Source organism: Diceros bicornis, chromosome X (genome assembly GCF_020826845.1).
Source record: "Diceros bicornis minor isolate mBicDic1 chromosome X, mDicBic1.mat.cur, whole genome shotgun sequence".
NCBI lineage: Eukaryota > Metazoa > Chordata > Mammalia > Perissodactyla > Rhinocerotidae > Diceros > Diceros bicornis.
In genome coordinates this window covers 136,606,339-136,627,209 of record NC_080781.1, presented here as the reverse complement: position 1 = coordinate 136,627,209, position 20,871 = coordinate 136,606,339, and the positions used below count along the sequence as shown (strand labels likewise).

Genomic DNA, 20,871 nt, shown 5'->3' with positions numbered 1-20,871 from the left:
ACACCAGTGATTTTTTTATTTTTTTTGCATTGTGGTCATCTAAGCATATATCATGGTGTCTCCCACCATTACTATCTGTTCCTGGACCAAGTAATTCCTTCCTGTATTGTGGCTTTTTGATCATATATTGTGACTATCTGTGTAATTTCCACTATGTGATTGTTTTCTTTCTATCATTCTGTCTTCTCTTACACATGGGTATTGGCTTATTTTTCCATGGTAGTCTAAACATGCATAAGGAATTTCTGTTCATATACTGTGTTTGGGGTTGTACTGTAGATTTCTACTCATACACTATGATTCTGTGAAATGTGGTCATTGTCTACTTCTGAATTGAGAATAGAATCTTCTGTATCATGAATAATAGTTTATTAATTGTGACAGCATCTAGTTTGCCTACACCTCCATCATCCTAGATATCAGCTCATGTTGCAGGATCATCAGAGTGTGCCTTGTGGTCAAATGTTCTGACTACTGTGGTGGCTGCTCACGCGCTATGGATGTTTGATAATAGGCTACATATTTACTTATGCAACAGTGCTGCTGTCTGTATCAGCAATATAGTCATTAGTTCCTTTACTGTATGTGTGTTTTTTGAGTCTCCTACTATGTCCATCAGAGGTAACACAGCACTACTGATGTATAGTGAGGTTAGACTGTCTGATGTACAAGTCACTTTCTACCTTTCTGCCTTAGTTTCCTCAATCCTAAAATAATAGTAATATTAATACCTACTTCATATGCTTGTTGTAAGAGTAAAATAGTTATTATATGTAAAGTTTTTAGTTCCTGGCATATAATAAGTACTAAAAAGTATAAACTATCATCATCATCGTCATCGTCATTGTTATTATTATTATACTAGTACTCTTTTCCTTTGTTCTCTATCTGAGTGACAGCCTATGTTCTGAGATTATCTTGGTTTAAATTGTAGTCAAATGTTTAAGCTCTGGTGATGTCTTTACAACCCACAAATGTAGTCTGAGCATTTACCATGATGTCACCTATTGGATCATTGCCATCTGCTCCTGGACCATTCCATGTCATTTTATTTTATAATTTCTTAAATATTGTACCACGTTCATGTCAGTATTATTTTATGACTTTCTCTACCTACTATTTCTAACTGCTCATATAATATACTTGTGTGCACATCACCACGTTTATCTGATATGCTCACATACTATGGTTTTCTGCATATGACATAATCATGTCTATTGTTGTAATGAATTGCATTTTCCATGTTATGAAAATAAGTTTATGTAGCAAATTTATTTTATTTTGAACTCCCTTTTTAAGGTTTTCCATCATTGCTGTCAGTTTCTGTACCATGTCCTTTTGTCTCTGTATCCTGGCTCTCAGCATATATTTTGAAGTTATTTGATTATAAATTAGAAGCTCAAATACCAGTGATGATTTTTCATACTCCATTGCTATTTGAGCATTTACTGTATTGTTTTCCTTTTCACTATTTCCATCTGCTTTTGCCACAAATTGTTGTTCTTGTGTTGTAGTTTTTTGATCTCATACCATATCCATGTGAACATGCTCTAAACCATGTTTCTCTGCTCCTTTAAGTTTTTGGTCATCCACCGTACTTTCCTGTGCATACTCCACATGATATATCACAATTTTCTTAGCATAAGCCATTATAGTTTGATCTTGTACTGAGAATACAATCTTCTGTATCTTGGACCATGCATTAGCTTATGCATGTTGTTTTTCAGAACCTACACTGAGGTGTTCTTCCCCTCCATCACTGCTGTCTGCTCCTATACCATCTACCTATGTCATGGCTAAGAGCTCATTTTGCAGAGTTGTCTGAGGGTGCATTGTGATCATATGGTGTTGTGGTCTCCTTTTGCATCATTGCCAACTGCACTTATTCCTTCATATATCAATTACTGCCTGCATTTGGGCCATATAGATCTCTTGAATCATTGCTGTCTCCTCCTATATAATGGCTGTCAGCTTATGTTGCAGGGCTTTCTGATTGTGCATCATAGTCCAACACTTAGTCTCCAGTAGTGCCTCTTCATCATGCACTGTGGTCATTTGAGCATGTAGCATGGGATCTCCATTTGCATTAATTCCTTTAGCTCATGGACAAAAGCCATTTTTTTTTAAAACTCATGCTCCATGTCTTTATCACATAACACAGCATTTGTGATCACATCTGTAGTGTGTCCATTTATTCCTGCACCATGGCTGGTTCCTCCTGTTTCCTAAGTTTCCATTCATATTCTGAGATTGTTTGCTATGCATCATGGTCAAGTTCTCAAAAGCCACTGGTGGATATTCATCTGCCTTTTTTTGATTTATGCCGGGGTGTTCCCTTTTACTCTATTACCCTCTACTTCTGGACCAAAGTCACTTCTTTCCATGCTTTGTGCGTGTTTAATTCACGCAACATGTATACTTCAGTAAGCAGAATCACTAGTTTCATTTCCTTCTGTCTTAAGTTGTAGAGTTGTACTTATTTACTATGTGTCTGAACCAGTACTGAGAATAAAGTATTATAAGCATTAGGTAATTGGTTCATGTACCATGCTTACCTGTTCTTCTATGACTATTCTGCTTCTCCTTCATGTCCAAATGTCTACTGTTTCATGCCTTTCAGCACATGTTGCAGGATTGTTTGAGTATCCATCATGATCAATTGCTCAAAATTAAGTAGTAGTTGTTCATGCACCATGGGTGCTTGAGCGTATACCATTGTACTCTTTTGCATTGTTGCATCTGCTCCTGAAGCAAAGTCATTTGTTTTGGTATTTTTAATCATATGCAATATCTACATGAATAATCACCATTCTATAATTGTGTACTCCAGCACACATATATTCCCTGGCTGAATGACTTTGTACTATTGATGGTAACATCGTGGATTCTTTTCTTCACTATGGCTGTCTACTTATTTACCATTGCCACCTTAGCATACATCCTTTCTGAGTGCTCTTGGAATACTGATGTCTTATCATACATATGGTTGTCAACTTATGCATGTGGACATATGCTCTTTTATGATCAGGGTTATCTGAGCATGTGCAAGTTGATAATCCATAGTTGGGTCCTGATTATCATGGCAGACCACTAATTCGTGTGGTTCTATGGCTAAGCTCTTAGTAATGTCTATTTATTTACCGTAGCACTCTTATATAGACAATGCACCATGATCAGGTAGGTACTCATCTTGATTAAGTGCTCCTGTAGAATAGTTATTCTCTTTGAGCATTTCTTGGTTCAATTCCATTCTCTGTTTTAACTGGTATTGTGACCTTCAGTAAGTCACTCAGTCTCCTTGGGCAAAAATTTATCTTTCTGGATTATATACCCTGATTTGTGCACATATGAATATATCATGTACATTTTTCCCATATGAAAAGTCTTAAAATGTAATCTTAACCGGTATAATATTCAGATGTATCAATAACCATTATTTATTTCACCATTTTCTTAATATGCACATTTAAATTATTTTTAAAATTTCACTAATATAGTGTTATATTGTGATAAACACCTTTGAACATGAATTCTTTTTTGCATCTCTCATTTTTTCTGTCCAGTAGATTCCTAGAAGTAGAGTTACAGAGTCAGAACATTTTTTTTTTTTTACAGGCTTTTTATTCATGCTGCCAGATTGTTTTCCAGGAAGGTTGCATAGACTTATGCTCTCATTAGCAGATATATACATGGGATTCCTGTCTTGTCCTATCTTCAACAGAATTATTTAGCATTTTTAAGAATCTTTTGTTAATTTGATAGGTGGAGTGGTGCCTTAATGCTTTAATTGCACTTCTTGAATCAATCTTAAGACTAAGTTTTTAAAGAAATGTATCAATGTAATCAACATTCTGAAATTTTTAGCATGTATCTGTGCATAGGACTTATTTTTCTGAATTTTAATTTTAAAAATATGAGATATAACACGTATATAGAAATATCATATAAAATGCACTGTTTAAGAATAATTATGAATTTAATAATTATAAATATAAAATGAACATCTGTAAACCACTATCCAAGTCAAAATCTACAGCATTGTGGGTACTCCTGAAGCCTATAATGAACCCATTTCTCATTTCAACCTTTTCTCCCCCCACTGGAAGTAACCACTATCCTGGATCTTACTTGTTTTTCATCATAGCTTTATCATAATCAAATGTAGTTTAGTTTAACCTCTTTTTGAATTTTGTATGGATGGAACCACCCTGTATTCCTTTGTGACTTGTTTTGTTTGCCTAACATTAGGTTTGTGAGATGTATCCAAGTTGTTGCCTGTAATTGTACTTCATTGTATTTCACCATTGTATGGTGTACCATTGTATGAATATACCACAATTTATCCATTTTATTTTAAGATGGACATTCAGGTTGCTTCAGTTCTTTTTTGTAGAACAATGCTGCTGTGAACAGTCTTTTACATTTACAATTATCCTGGTGCATTTGTACATAAGTTTCTTTAAGTTCTATGTCTAGTAGTGGAAATGGTGGATCATGGGTATGTGTACCATCAACTTTACTAATGCCAAACTGTTCTCCAAGGAGGTTATACCAGTTTTTCCTTCTACCAGCAGTGTAGGAGAATTCCTTTTGCTTCGTATGCTTGCCAAACTTGGTGTTATGAGACTAAAATTTGTGTCAATCGATGAAGGTGTAATGAGAGTTTATTGTGGCTCTAATTTTTATTCCCATGATTACTAATGAAATAAGCACCTTTTCCTAAGGTTAATGACAATTTGTAGTTCCTCTTTTGTGAGGTACCTCTTCAGCTCTTTTGTCCATTTTTGCTATTTGTTTCTTCTCTTTTTCTTATGGTGTTATAGGAATTCTTCATATATTTAGAATGTTCCTTTAGCAGATACATGTATGGTGTGTGACAAGAATATGCCATTCTGTGCTTGTTCTTAACTATTTTACTTGCGTTTTTTGATGAAGAGAGTTCTGAATTGTAGTATACTGTTTCAACAGTTGCTTCCTTTATGGTTATCACTTTTTGTGTATGTTTAAGAAATACTTTCTCACTTCAAATTTGTGAAGAAGTTCACTTCAATTATATAGTCTTTATAGTTTTGACTTTCACATTTAGATCTTCAACCCACCTGTAATAAATTTTTGTATTCTATGGGTAAGGTTCCAATTTAATTTTTGTATGAGGTATGAAAATAACCAATTGTCCTTCACCATTTATTGAAAATCTTGTATTTACCAGACAGTTCTTCAGTGCTGCCTCAGTCATAAGTCAAGAATCCATATATGCCTGGATTTGTTTCTAAACTCTACTCTATTCCCTTTGTCTATCTTTCCTGGCATCAATACTCTCTGCCCCAATTACAATTTTTAAAAAGAGTCTTGATATCAGTAGAGCAAGTCTTTTCACTTTATTCTTCTTCAAGACTTCAAAAAGCTATTCTTGGCCCCTGGCATTTCCATATAAATTTTAGAAGTAGCTTGTCAAGCCTGAGCAATCAATCAATCAAAACAATAAATTGAGTGGTATTGACATCTTGACAATATTGTTTTTAAAGTTGTATTTTTGCATTTATTTAGGTCTTTATTGTCTCTCTAAATAAATTTCTATGCTTTTCTCCTATAGTGGCTTTGTACATCATTTGTTAGGTTTATTCCTAGACCTAGGTACTTCTTAATTTTATGCTATTATAGATGTAATTATAAAAATTCCATATATAGTTATTTGTATTTTGAATTTTATTGATTTCTGGATGTTAATTTTATATCTAGCTATCTTGATAAACTCTCTTACAAATTCTAATAATTTATCTGTTGATTATCTAGGGTTTTCTATATATACATTCATATCATATCCAGGTAATGAAAGTTTTATTTCTTCTTTTCCAAACTTTATCTTTTCTTATTCTTATTTTACTCTATTATCTGGGACTTTCAATAGAAGATAGAATAGGAGTTGCATTATGTTCCTGATCTCAAAGGGATAGTTTTCATAATATCTCCTTTTAATATGTTGTTTTCTGTAGGCTGTTTTGTAGATACCCTTCATCAGATCAAAGAAATTCCCTTCTAGTCTTACTTATATTGATATGATCATAACTCTTAAAAAAATCTGTTGATGTAGATGAATTATATTAATTGATATTCTAATATAAAACTAACCTTGAATCCTAGAATAAACCCAACTTGGCCATGATGTATTATTCATTTTAGATATTGGATATAATTTGCTAAATCTCTTCTGGATTTTTGCCAGTAATTTTCTTTTCTCATGCTGTCATTGTCAGGTTTTGGAGTTGAGGTTATGATAATCTAGTAACACGAAATAGGGATGTTGCATCTTTTATAATTTTGCAGATAAATTTACATATACAGATCTTCCTCAACTTACAGTGAGGTTATGTCCTGACAAACTCATCGTAAGTTGAAAATAATGTAAGTCAAAAATGCATTTAATATACCTAACCTACTAAACATCATAGCTTAGCCTAGCCTACCTTAAACATGCTCACAACACTTACATTAGCCTACCATTGGGCAAAATCATCTAACACAAAGCTTATTTTATAATAAAGTGTTGAATATCTCATTTAATTTATTGAATACTGTACTGAAGGTGAAAAACAGAATGGCTGTATGGGTACAAAGTGGTTGTAAGTTTTTACTCTCATGATCGCGTGGCTCACTGGGAGCTGTGGCTCACTGTTGCTGCCCAGCATCAGGGGAGAGTATCGTACCACATATTGCTAGCCTGGGAAAAGATCAAAATTCAAAATTTGAAGGATGGTTTTGGATGCGTTATTGCTTTCAAACCATCGTAAAGTCAAAAAATCATAAGCTGAACCATCATAAGTTGGGGGCCCTCTGTAATTTCTGTTATTTCTTCCTTGAATATTCAGCAAAACTCACTGGTAAAGCTTTCTGGCCTAGGTTTTTCTTGTGGGCAGATTTTTGACTACTATTTCAATTTCTTTACTGCTTAAAGGAGTATTCATTTTCTCTAATTTCTTCTTGATTCTGTTTTAGTAAGTTATATTTTTCTAGGAATTTTTTCGTTTGGTCTAAATCTTCAAATGAGTTGTTAAACTGCACTTTTATTATCTGTTTAATGTTATTTCAATGAATCAATTTTTGGCTTTCTTTTGTTGTTGTTGAGGTAGATTGGCACTGAGCTAACACCTTTTGCCAATCTTCCTTTTTGCTTGAGGAAGAGGGGCCTTGAGCTAACATCTGTGCCAATCTTCCTCTATTTTGTATATGGGATGCCTCCACAGCATGGCTAGATAAGCGATACGTAGGTCCATGCCCAGGATTCGAACCAGCAAACCCTGGGCCGCCGAAGTGGAGCATGTGAACTTAACCACTATGCCACTGGGCCTGTGCCAACTTTTGGCTTTCTTAATCATCTCTCTTTGTTGTTTTCCATTTCAAAAATTGATGCTTATATCTTTATTAGTATCTTCCTTCTCTGTAGGCTTATTTTGATCTTTATCTAAGTGATTGGGATATGTACTTAGCTCATTAAGTTTTTTTTTTCTTTTTAATAAACACATATAAGGCCATATGCTTTTCCTTAAGTACTGTTAGCTGCATGCCATAAGTTTTAATAGTGTTTTCGTTATTGTACACTTAACATGTTCTAATTTGTATTTTTATTTTATTTTACCATGAGTTATATATATCCTATATTACTTCAGTCATTTGAAATTTCTTGTGATTTTTTTTGTAGTCTTGTAAATTTCTGTAAATATATCTAGTGAGATTAAAAATAATGTATATTTTTTGCCATCAATGGGTACAGTATTCTATATATTTCCACTAGGTCAGATGTGATATTCATCTTGTTCAGATATTCTATATCTGTCCTGATTTTTTAAAGCTGTCTAATCTGTCAATTTCTGAAAGAGGTGTGTTAAAGTCTCCCATTATAATCATAGACGTCTATGTTTTTTTATAGTTCTGTCAATCTTTGCTTTACATATTTTAGAGCTATGTCATCAGGTATATAGAACTTTATTATACCTCTTGGTAAGTTGAATCTTTTGTCATATGGAGTTTTCTTCTTTATCTCTAGTAAAACCTTTGAATTAATGTCTTTAATGAATATTAAAAATATTTTGGTTAATATTTGCATAGCATATCTTTTTGTTTTTACTTTCAACTTTTCTGTTGACTTATGTTTTAGATATGACTCATAAACAACATGCAGTTAATTTAGTGTTGTTATTTTTAATCTAGCCTGATAAACTTTTATTTGAACTGGGGTCTTTAGTTCACTTATATATAATAAAATTGCTGATAGATATCTGAGTTTGAAACTATCATTTTCTTTTGTTGCTTTCTATTTAGCCTGCCTATTTAATGTTTATTTTTCTTTCATTTCTTTCTTATTTGAATTGCTATTTCTTAAATCATTTTATTTTTTTCTCCTCTTCTAGTGTTGAAGATATACAATCTGTTTTTATTTATATTTAGTGCATGTCATAGTAAGACACACACTTTACTTTTCAAAGTCTTTGTTTCCAAAAGTTGTATTTGGTTCTTTTTCAAATTTCCTAGTTTATCATTCATAATGTCTTGTTCTCTGCAGATATTTTAAGATTGTTTTTGTGGAGGTCATAGTTCTTTTCCCATCTGTGTCTGATAATTCAACATCTGAAGTATGTGGGGTTTGGTTTCTGTTCTAGTTTTTTCTGTTGTTTCTTTCTTATAGTGCATAGATTCCTTGTGTTCTTGGTTATCTTTGTGCATTGATCAATGCCTCTGAAAATATTTTTTGTGGAAGGTCCACAAAGCCAAATTTGAAGATATTATCTCCCAGAGATTATTTATATTTACTTCTATAGGTCACCTTGGGCATAGTTTGCAGCCACTTTAAACTAAATTCATGACTTGAAATTTCTTGGACCAAACATGAAGGTGAATTTAGGTTGCAAACCTGAGAGAGAAGCCTACCTGTGGTTTAAAACCTTTGTGGAGTGGAGTCTATCTATCTTTATTTCTCTATGTTCGGTTCAAACTAAAGTAACTGTCCTACAATCTCCTGAGGATTGGAGAAGAGATACAGACTTACTTCTGATTCATTGATACCCTGAAATTATAGCTCTTAGAGCATCTGAACTCATGTAAGTGTGTGCATGTCTGTATGTGGTCAGACTCCTCATCATTGGAAAATTCTAGGCTTTGGTTTCTGCCTGCCTTACCATATGAATGTGGTCAAAACCACAACTTGGTTTTGTAACTGTTTTTTTCTCTTACTTTTCCTTGGGTTATTGTTTTTATTTTATTTTCTTGGGATTTTTTTTCTGTTTTGTTTAATATAAAAGTATTGAAGAATGTCAATTTGTGAATTTATCCATCTCTCCAGCTCTTGGTTCATCTCCCCAAAAATAAAGTTTTGTTTTATAGTTTTACTTCTTTAATTTTCCTTGAGATGGTGCTTGATTAGAAGTAGTAGGGGCCAGCCCTGTGGCTTAGCAGTTAAGTGTGCATGCTCCGCTACTGGCAGCCTGGTTCGGATCCTGGGCGCACACCAACGTACCGCTTGTCTGGCCGTGCTGTGGCGCTGTCCCACATACAGCAACTAGAAGGATGTGCAACTATGACATACAACTATCTACTGGGGCCTTGGGGAGAAAAAGAGAAAAAAAGGAGGAGGATTGGCAATAGATGTTAGCTCAGGGCTGGTCTTCCTCAGCAAAAAGAGGAGGATTGGCATGGATGTTAGCTCAGGGCTGATCCTCCTCACAAAAAAAAAAAAAAAAAAAAGAAGTAGTATTATGTGTTATTTAGAAAGCAAATGTCAATTTCTGTTTATCAGTTGTATTAATTATGATGTTTGAATTTGTCTTCATTTTTGTAAGCCTAATCTGTTGCAAACTGAGTGATGTGTTAGTTTACCTAACAACCCAATTTCTTTCATTTATCTTTTATTTCTAAGTTTTTATTTTATTTATCCTGAAGTAGTGTTATTGAAAGCAGGAAGTTTTATGACTTTCTGCTAATAGTAAGGATGGAGAAGAATAGCATCGATACCTGTATATGCCTCAAAGAATGCTACAGTATAAAATATATCAGGGAATGTCCACATATGTTTTTGGCTAGTTCAGCCCCTAGGTTTCTAAGTTATGGTATTTATGTGACATTAGTTTTTTTTTTTTTTTCTGACAGTCTTTGGGTCTATATATTCTGTTTTAGAGGATGGAACATGTGTTATATAGTCCAAGAAGGTTTATCTTAATTCATCCTTAACAGCAATATATATAATGAAATTTCCTTTTGGATGTTAGAATTTGCCTGTTTTCCATTACTTTTGACAAACTCCCCTTCCCCCACTATTTTCTGTGGCTACTTGTGTCTTTTAATGAGAAATTGAGAGGAGATATATCTTGAATTGTATTAATCCAGAGCCAGGGAACCCCAAATTTTAGAGGTATCAATATAAAAGCCCACAAAAGTGAAAGTAGAAATGAGCAAAAGTGTAGCGTAATTAGGGTGGTAACATGGAGTCTAAGGAATTTCATAGGAGGAGGTTGTGATTAGTGATATCGAAAAAAAAAAAGGAAAAAAAAAAGAAAGAAAGGAAGTTCAACCCAGTAAGTGCTCTGAAGAGTGGGTTATATTTTTAATACCAACATTATTGGTGATCACTGACATAGTAGTTTCAGTGAAATGATCAAGGAAGAAGACAGAATGTAGTTGATAAAAGAATGAATAGATGGTAAGATGGAGTTAACAATTATAAATTACTCTTTCAAGAAGCTTGATTGACAAAGAAAGGAAAGAAGAAAACTAGAAAGGATCATATGAATGGATTTTTTTAATGTGGGAGAAACTTTATTATGTTTATAGTCCAAGAGAAAGGATTCATTAGAAAAGGGGAGATTTAAGATATAGGCAAGTAGGAATTGGAGAGTCAACAGAGGAGAAGGAGTTGATGAGATCAGGGGCTTAGGTTGAGGGATTATCCCTAAAGGGGACAGGTTAACCTCATTTCTGAAATGAATGAAAGTAAGTAAGGGTAAATATAAAACTGAATAAATTTTGTAGGTTAGGGCAGGGCTGGTCTTAAATTGGTTTCCACGGAAGCAGACTATGAGATTAGGATTCACATGAAAGTGGTTTATTAGGAAGTATTTCCAGGAAAAACCAATAGGGGAGTGAAAAGTGGGGCTAGAAAGGGAAGGAGGCTCAGCAAAGTATCACAGAGACAGTGTGAGTCACACCTCAGCATTGTCCCCATCAGGGAACTGCAGTATTTGTACCTCTCCTCCTGTCGATCCTGGTTAAGGGCAGCCCTGGGTTGGAGAGTTAAATTCCCAGTCACTTCTAGTTCTCAATTTGCACAGGCAAAAGTGGGTTTCAGCAACCTGAGGGCAGCCCTCAGAAAAAGAGATGAAGATGTTGCTTGTTGGAAGAGAAGGCATGGCAGAGTGAGTGTACATGAAACTGACAAAGAGATCCAAGGAGATAAGGATGAAGCACTGTTAGTTTCTGCTATGGGTGTTTTGTCTTTACTGATCATCTTGACTTTTTACTAAAAAAGGATGCAAATTTCCTTGAATAGGCCACTTGAGAAGAATGACAAAAGTTTAGAACAGTTGAGAGGAGTAGGGGAGAGAGCTGATTCATGACAAATCAAAGGATCATTGAGTGGTGCTGGCATTGGAGACAGATGTGTTGTGCTGCTGATTTGCATGATTGTGGAATTTTCTTCAGCAGCACTCACCAGTCCAAGAGAACAGATTTTTTTATTGATTGATCCAAGGAAGAATTTCTTGGAGAACACAACAGAAGGTCATATATGCAAGGTGCTGGTGAAAGAGTAATTCAAATGATTTACTATTGGGTTCAGCCTTGCAATGAAAGGAAGTAACCACTAGGCAAGCCCAAGAGAGTAGGAGACAATGGAAGGATCAATAGATAAGAACACTAATTTCAAAGAGCAAGTGGAGTAGAAGTAATAGTTTAAAAACAAGAAGAATAACAGAATAAGGACAGAAATTAGAGATACTATAGTTTAAGATTTGTGATGTGGGAGCAATTATGCATAAGATACAGAGTGTGGCTAAGGGCATAGATTGCTAAAGTAGAATAGAAGAGAAGGTCATAGGGATTGTGCAGGTCAAATAACTATGATAGATACGTTATCAGCACCAACAATGAAATACTGAAGATGATGGAAGGACATAAAAAGTGTGAGCTTAGCATTGTTTTTGAATCAATGTGGGGAGGCTGCAAGGAGATTGATGTAAGAATAATGAGGGCAGAGGGTGATATAGATAGGTGGCATGAACCTCAAATGGCAAGGAGTGTGTGCACACAGAGGAAGAATAGTTTCAAAGTGGCATTGAGGTGGTGAGATCCTATCTCTGAGTTGCATCATGCATGGAAATATGCACATGCTACACTTCAGAGGAAAGTTAATGAAGTAGTGTCTTTGACGTAAACCCCACTTTACTTAAGGCAAGGAGAAGAGGAGAGTTTTCTATTAAGAGATAGAGGACATAGGAACATTTGTTTCCCATAAAAGGAAGGACTGATAGGCCATGGAGGAAAGGTTTTAGAAGGGAAAGATAGTCTTGAGAATATATCTCTGAGAAGGAAAGTATGCCTGGAGTAGTGTGGGCATGACCTACAGAAAGCATTCACTGTTTTATGGCCCGGAAATGGAGATAGGGTCTCTGTACTAATGCAGCTTATATCTAGTGGGGGAAATAAAAAATAAATAAATATATAATTTTCGGTAGTGCTATATCCTATAAGAAAGACGGAATTGGGCAAGGAGATAGAGAGAAATGAGGAAGGAATATGCAGTTTTAAATAAAAGTGATCAAGGAAAGCTTCTCTGAAGTGGTGACACAGGACTAGAATTGTAAAAAAAGTGAGGGAGTGGGCCAAACTGATATATGGAGGAAGAGCATTTATGACAGAGGGAAGAAGAAGTGCAAAGCCCCCAAGGCAGGAACATGTTGGGTGTTTTCAAGGAACAGTAGGAAAATAGTTTAACTTGATATGAGTACTGGAGAGGGAAAGTAGAAAGAGGTGAGATTCAGAGGTAGCTGGTGGTCAAGTCAAGTAGATCCTTATAGATCATGGCAAGTACTTTTGATCCAGTGAAAATCTACTGGAAAAATTTGAGAATAGGGTGATGAAACCTGACTTATATTTTAAAAAGCTCACTCTGGCTGCTGTGCAGAGAATTGATTGTAGGGAGCAGGAGAGGAAGCAAAGAAACAAGTTGAGAGGCTATTCATTGCAGTCATGTGGGCAAGAGATGATGGTTTAGACCAGCTTGTGGGCCATGGAGGTGGTAAGAAGTGATCAGAGTCTGAATCTGTCCTGAAGTCCACAGGATAAGCTGATAGTTTGAATATAGGTGTGGAAGAAAGAAATTAAGGTGTAGATGTGGATTGGGTATGGGTAGATTTAATATGGGGTATGTAAGAGAGAGGAGTTCTTTGTCTAGTGTTTGTCACTTTCTTCACTGACGCCCTGTTTTGTGCTATATTCCCAACACCTAGAACAGTGCCTGGTACATAGATGGTGCTCCATAAGTTTTGAATGAATGAATAATAAGAGTGGTTTCAGTGGAGTGATAGATGAAAATACGTGATTGATGTAAGTGATATGAGAGAATGAAAAGTGAGGAAGTTGAGATGGTGATACCAAAAATTATTGAAATGAATTACCATAAAGGGTAGCAGAGAAATTGGGAAAGAGTTGGAGGGGGATGTCAGGTCAAGGGAGGGATTTTTTTTTTTAAATGGTGGATGATAGTACATCATTTTTTTTTTTTATACGGTAGGGAATGAGCCAATAGAGAGGAAAAATCTTACAAGTGTGGGAGAGATAAGAAAGTCACCAAAGTAAAATCCTTGAGCAGGAGACAGGAAATGGGATCCAGGGCACATGTGGGAGGGATAGCATTAGACAGGAGCATAAACACTCCTGGTAACAAGGGGAAAGGTAGAGTATATGGCTGAGATTCAGGTAGGTTGGTATAATAGATATTTTGAAGATGAGGTCTTCTGATTGTTTTGTTTTTCTTGGTAAATAAGAAGCAAAGCCATCTGCTGAGAGTCTGGGAGAAGAGTTATTGGAGATTTAAGGAGAGAAAAGAAAGTAAAAACAAATAGCTGTTTCAGAGAGTTGAGAGTAAATTGGTTTGGCAAATGTAAAAGCATCATGGGACATTTGAAGTCAGGCATAATTATGCATTTTTCTCCAGCTATATATAGCTGCTTATTTGCAGGCAAAGAGATGAATTTAACTAGGGTTTATGTTTTTCTAGGCAGTTACAACAGAGTAAAAGAGAGGCGAGTGTATTGAGGGTACATACCGGAGCATGATTATTATGATTTTAATTATGGATGATGTATGCAATCCAAGTAGGGTAAGAAAAGAAGAACATGAAGGTGATGATGGGCAATTTAAAGGTGGTAGGATGAGGGGATTAGAGATTAGGAGGGTAGAAGAAACATAACGTTTAATGCTGTACATGAATTATGCCATTTAATTCTCATAACACTCCTATATGACAGTATTATCATTATCAACATTTTATAGCTGAGAATATTGAGATAAATCACTCACCCAAAGTCAGATTTCTATGTGGTATATCAGGAATTGGAACTAAGATGTTTCTGACTCCAAAACCTTTAATAATGACAATGCTTTGAGGCTGGGTGGAATTAGATGGCCTCAAATGAAACTCTGATGACAAACTGAGGCAAAGAAATGGCAGCATTGGCTTTGTAGTATCTGGGTGGCAGCACTTGGGATGCCTCTGTTCAGGTAAAGTTCTGGCAGATAGTGCCTCATAGCATCCAAGCAGGGGAGTTGGTAGACAGAGTGTCAGTATCTGGTAGTTTCTAGGCACTGAGGTAAAGAAGTTTTAGGAATTCTAATAGAAGGATGTGCTGTATCAGTGCCTTGTACATAGTAGATGCTCAAATGTTCATGATAAAATGAATTTGTATTTGGACAGGATCTAATAGCAGACTCATCCTGGTAGCAGTTCTTTAGCCAGGCATTTTATGTATGTCATATTATTTAATCTTTATAATTCTTATAGGATGAGTATTAGTATCCTCGTTTTAGATTGAAGAAGGAGATATTTAAAGCTTAACAAGACTAGCATTTGGTAGTGTTGAGTAGTCTCTTGATCTAGTGGGTTCCAAAGCCCATCCTACACCCTATGCTTTATACTATCTTACCTCATTATAGATGTGATTTTTTTGAAATAACATTCCATTATTTATTCATTAAGTATGCATTACTTATTAGGCACTCTTCTTTATGCATTGGGTATATATCTGTGATTAAGACAAGCAAAATTCCTTGTCCCCATTGAGCTTATATTCTACTGGGGAAACAGACAACAACAAAAAACATAAATATATACATTATAAGTGCAAAGGAGAAAAAATAGAGCAAGCAACTGCATAGGAACTATCCAGGATGTGTGGAAGCATCGAAATTTTAGATAGGGTAGTCAGGGAAGGCCTCAATGGGAAAGGTGATATTTGAATACAAACCTGAATTGAGAGAAGGAACAAACTATCTGGAAATTGGATGGAAGAATATTATAGGTAGAGGCAATAACAGGTGCAAAGGCCCTAGAGCTGGAGAATGTCTGGCATATTCAATGAGCAGCAAGGAGGCCACAGTGGTTGAAGTGGAGTGAATGAGAGAGGAGGGTAGTAGAGGATGTTAGCTAGCTATTTGGGGATTAGATCATGTAGGCCCTTGTAGATCTTAATAAGGCTATTGAAATGGGAAGCAGCTGGAGGGTTTTGAGCAGAGAAGAGGCGTGATCTTACTTAACACTTTAAAAGTTCACCCTGTCTGCTGTATAGAGAACAGATTGTAGGGGAGCAAGGGCAGAGGCAACAAGACCAGTTAAGAGGCTTTTACAATGATCTCAGCAAAGGATGATGAGCCAGAGTTGTAACAGCAGAAATGATGACCAGTGGTTTTATTCTGGATATGTTTACTTTTGAATGGAATGCCAATGAGACTTACTGATGGATTGGATGTGATATATGAGAGTAAAAGAGGAGTCAAGAATGAAAACTCTGAGCAAATGGAGGGGTGGAGTTACAATTACCTGAGATGAGGAAGACTGCGGGAAGACCAGGTCTGTGTGTGTGTGTGTGCGTGTGTGTGTGTGTGTGTGTGTGTGTGCAGGTGGATATCTGAACCTCAGATTTGAACATGTTAGGTTTAAGATGCCTCGCAGACATCTAAATGCAGGTATGGGTTGCAGGAGAGATCTGGGATGGAGATATTAATTTGTAAGTCACCAGCTTATAGATGATATTTCCCTATGGTTTGTTCCTTGTATCCTCTTTTAGCTCTTGAGTGGAGTGAATTGGTTGCTATTTTGGCCATGCAATCACATATTATGGTGGCTTGAGCATGTGTCATGATTGTGTGCTCATGTACCGTGGATAATCCACTGTAACACCAAGATTATCTGAGCCTGCACAAGGGTTGTCTCCTCACATTTTAGGGCCAATCTTCTCCTACCACTGGCATCTGCTATTGTGCCCGAGGTTATTTGAATATATCCATTGGTTGTAAGCTCATATGTCATTGAGGTTTATCCATGTACTGTCCTTATATGAGCATACACCATGGTTGTCTACTTTTGCAACGTGGCCTGGCTTCTTCATACTAACTTTAAAACTAGTATTAGTTTTACATTCTGCTCACGCAGCATAGTTGTTTGAATATTTATGTCATTATATGAGGTTCCTTTGCTGTAATTTTCAATTTATTCACCATGAATGGGTGTACTATGTTTGTTTGTTCATATATTATAGACAGCTATTTATTCACCATGGTCATCAGTACTTGAAAGATGTCAATTCTTCACTGTGGCCACTTGCATCTATATCTTACCTCTTTTTTCCAGTGAAAAATATTTGAGCATATCTGCCTACTCTTGCACCACGGCCTTCTGTTCCTGCACCCTGGCAGTCTATTCCCCTGGCAAGGCCATCTTAAACCATGTCGCTTAATTCCTGTATGGTGGTTGCCATGATACATATATTGTGTGTGGACACATCATGGTTAAAGACTAATATACCAAATATTTCTTCACGTGCATCATGGTTCTCTGAGCATATACCATAGTTATTTCCGGCTACATGGATACTTTATCATGTTTGAAGGCTCTTTGTTCAAGTGTCATGGTTTTCAGTTTATGCACTATGGTCACTTGCAAATGTACCAAGTTTGTCATAAGAAGAATTTGGGGTATCTGCTCCACTACAGTCCTTGTCTACACTTGTTTGATGGTCATCTGAGCATGTACCATGGATGTATATTCATTTAATACTAATATCTGCTAATGCTTCACATTACTCTGTACATATACCAGGGTTGGGTCCTGTTGTTGGGAACTTGCTAAGGCTACCTGCTCTAGTAGCATTATTTTTTAATTAAAAGTTTAATTATGGTAAAAAGCACAACAAAAAATCTTAACCATTTTTAACTATATAGTTTATTAGTGTTAAGTATATTTACATTGTTGTGCAATAGCCCAGTGGCATGGTTTTGATCAGGTACAATGTCTTAATGGAGTGTATACAAAGCCATCTTCTCTTGTTCAGTGATTATTAGGTTCAAGTGTTATGGTTTTCTGATATATATACCATGGTCAGGTGGTTTTATACTATAAATGTCATCCCATGTGTTATAATAATGATGTTTGCTAAAAAAGTGTCATGGTAGTTGGAGGGCACACATTATGCTCAGCGTCTTCTATATATGATGGCTGTCTTCTCATGCATAATGGTTATTTGAACATATACCTTAGTCATGAGTTCATGTAATATTGCTGTCTTCTAATGCATCATACTATATACCATAGTTTTCTCCTTCCAAATCATGGGCATTTGCTTCTGTGTCATTGGCATCTATTCTTAGTGTGAAGGTTTGCTGCTTGTTTACCATGATCATTTGAACATACATAATTATATACTAGAATAGCATAGTTTAACACATTCTGTGGGTCTCTTTGCTCATGCAGCATGGCCATCTTCTCCTATACCCAGAATTGTTACTCATACACTCATGTTTTCTGAGCATCCATCATGGTTCTGTCTTACATTCCGTGGATTATTTCTGCAATTTGGACTCCATATCCTGTACCAAGTCTCTTTGTTCCTGTAGAGTAATTGTCAATCATGTATCGTGATTATCTGAGCATTAATCTTTGTCATGTGATCATACAACATTAGCGTCTGCTAAAGCACTGTGGATGTTTGAGCATATATCATGGTTACTGCTCATACTATGGATGTTTCTCATGCCCCAGAGTTGTCTGCTCCTGTACCATATTTTCTTGGTCATATGCTATGGTTTTCTGAACTGTACTGTTTCTATTCATTTCTGTAAAATGACCATCAACTTTTGTACAGCTCATGAATCATCAATGTCACAGAATTAGATTGATCATAAGAAATTGCTGTTTTTGTGAAACAACAATTGTCAAAAATTGGCAATTTTATATGATGCAACCCAATTCTACAACTATTTCTATCTATAATGTGGACATTGCCTCATGTCAGAAGTCCATCTTCTTCATTATCATAGTTTTCTATGCCTGTACCAGATTGTGTTGGGGCACCCGTAGCTTACGTATTACATTAAGAATATGCAGATTATGACCTGCTGAATGAGGAGGCACAAGCCACCCACACAGGGTTGGCAGGTAGTTCCCTCAGCATCCAAGTTCCCACTTAAGAGAAGTGAAAACCCCACGGTCATTTTGATTGAAGGCACAGTTTCAGTACACTCACAGAAAGGAAGTAAAGTCACAAGATTTATTACTTACAGATTCCAGAATGGGGCAGAGGAATGCAATGAGCTGGGGGAAGGGCAGTTCTCCATCCCAAGTCATGAGCGAGCAGAAGATAGAGAGCAGGGTAGCAAGTATCTATTACTTATAAGGTGGTTGCGGCAGAGGTCAGTAACTTTTCACGGGCTCAAATCTAAGTGGATATTTTAAAAGGTGCCTCAGGAAAAGCAAAGCAGGAACTTGTGGTGGCAATCCTAAGCTCCAGTCCTTATCTAAATGTCCAGACTGTGAGCAGGGTTGTCATACTGTAATGCCTAGGCAGCAACTCAAAATAGCTGTTTTCTCATCACACAGATTCAAGAAGACAATCTAGTATAGATCCTAGTGGCTGCTTTTTGGGGGATGGGATCGGTTTAGAAAGACTTTTGTTCTTCATCTTCTCATCAACCTGAATAGCTCTCCAGCCTGTATGTGTTTTACATATTAGTCTCTTGCATAAACTTTCCTTGGAAAAAAAGTTTCACATCCTTCCATTCCTTCTGAAAGTTAAACCACTGATATTACTGAAAAAGAGTATGGTGTTGGCTCAGAGTTAGGTCTTCTTCAAGTGGTAAATGTTTCAGATTCAAAGAAGCCATATGGTTTAGAGATAGCAAGCAAGTGCCACTTTATGCTGTTTTCTTAACCCCACGTCTTGGATAAAGCTCCACCAGTCCAGAGTTCATAAAACAGCCTTGCATATAGGCAACTCTAAATCATATAATTCTATCATCAGTATAATTTGCTGACCTCTTAGGGACTTCTGTACCAGCAGCCTAGGCTTGGATTTCTTTTTTATGTTGTGGCCCCTATATGGGGCTGGTCTCAACTCTCTTTATGGGGAAACATTGCATTCCTATTCAAGAGCCATGGTGTCTCATCATTCAGCATTTTCTTAACCTGACTCAGAGGAAACAGTCTATCTACCCCAGGCCCTTTGATCTTTTGGAAAATTACTTAACTGTATCAAGATGGGAATCAATTCCAAAAATGCTATAAAGAGACTCCATGTCTTCATGTTCTAGAATTTTCTACAATATTACACAGTTAACTATGGCAAAGGCATTAGTGATAGTAAAGATCAAATGGGATTAGGGGGAAATAAATTGAAGACATGAGAGATTATTTTAAGCTCTTGGATTGTAAGAGGTAACTGAGGCTGAGAGAAGTTCTGTGACCCACCTAGTCATAGGAAGACAGGGAAAGAGCTGGAACTGTAATCTAAGACCCCAAATTACTGATTTAGAGCTCTTTACACTGCCCTTTCTTGGATGGGCTCTGGTATATTCAAGTGAAGGGTATGTTGGGAGTGAATTTTAGTGGCATTGATGAACTGGGAAAAGGGGAACATCACATTAGGCATTTAGTAACTGGATACCAGGGAAGTTAAGTGGCTCTAATAGTGTCTAATAAAATCTTTTTTTTAAAACCTTTTCCTCTATCCCTTTGTCTTCTACTCCTTTCCCCTTCCTCTTTCCCTGAACACGGATCTCACAGGTCTCTACAAGTTGGTGCCTAAGAAGATGATAATCACACAAATGAGTCACTTCTACATGGCTAGCCTTGGGCTTCTCTTCCTGGTTAATATTCTCCCTGGAACAACTGGCCAAGGGGAGTCAAGACGACAAGAACCTGGGGACTTTGTGAAGCAGGATATTGGCGGGTAAGAGCCCTTAACCCCTAGAACAAAAATAAGACTGATAAATTCTTGCCTTAGACCAAAACTTTTGATTTTTTTGCCAGATGAACTCAAGTGCTCTGGTATCTGATGTTCAGATGTTGCACTGTATTTGGAAAAACATCATCAGCTCAGACTCTTGGTAGAAAGAGATCTCAAAGGTCTTCTTGGGCAACTCTTTAGCCCGTGTTTGAATTCCTTCTGTAACATCTTAAAAGCAGTTCTCTCCAGCCATTTGCTCTCAATTTTCTCTCTTCTCCCTTAGATCTTCAACCTATATCTTTATCGGTTCTGTCCCATTAACACTTAAATGTGATCAAGAATCTCCCATCTTAAATTTAAAAATCTTCCCTCCAGATAGTGCCTTAAATCTTTC

At 36.3% G+C, this 20,871-nt stretch overlaps 1 protein-coding gene across 6 annotated transcripts in view; it reads left to right on the top strand.

Annotated features, from left to right (window-relative positions):
- GABRA3 (gamma-aminobutyric acid type A receptor subunit alpha3) overlaps window positions 1-20,871 on the top strand; it is a 213,639-nt gene that overhangs the window by 61,893 nt on the left and 130,875 nt on the right. For all 6 annotated transcript variants that reach the window (XM_058534911.1, XM_058534912.1, XM_058534914.1 and 3 more), the window contains exon 2: window positions 20,315-20,480. In XM_058534911.1, coding sequence (XP_058390894.1) covers window positions 20,341-20,480 — 140 coding nt within the window. In that variant the 5' untranslated portion in view covers window positions 20,315-20,340. The remainder of the gene's footprint in view (window positions 1-20,314; window positions 20,481-20,871) is intronic.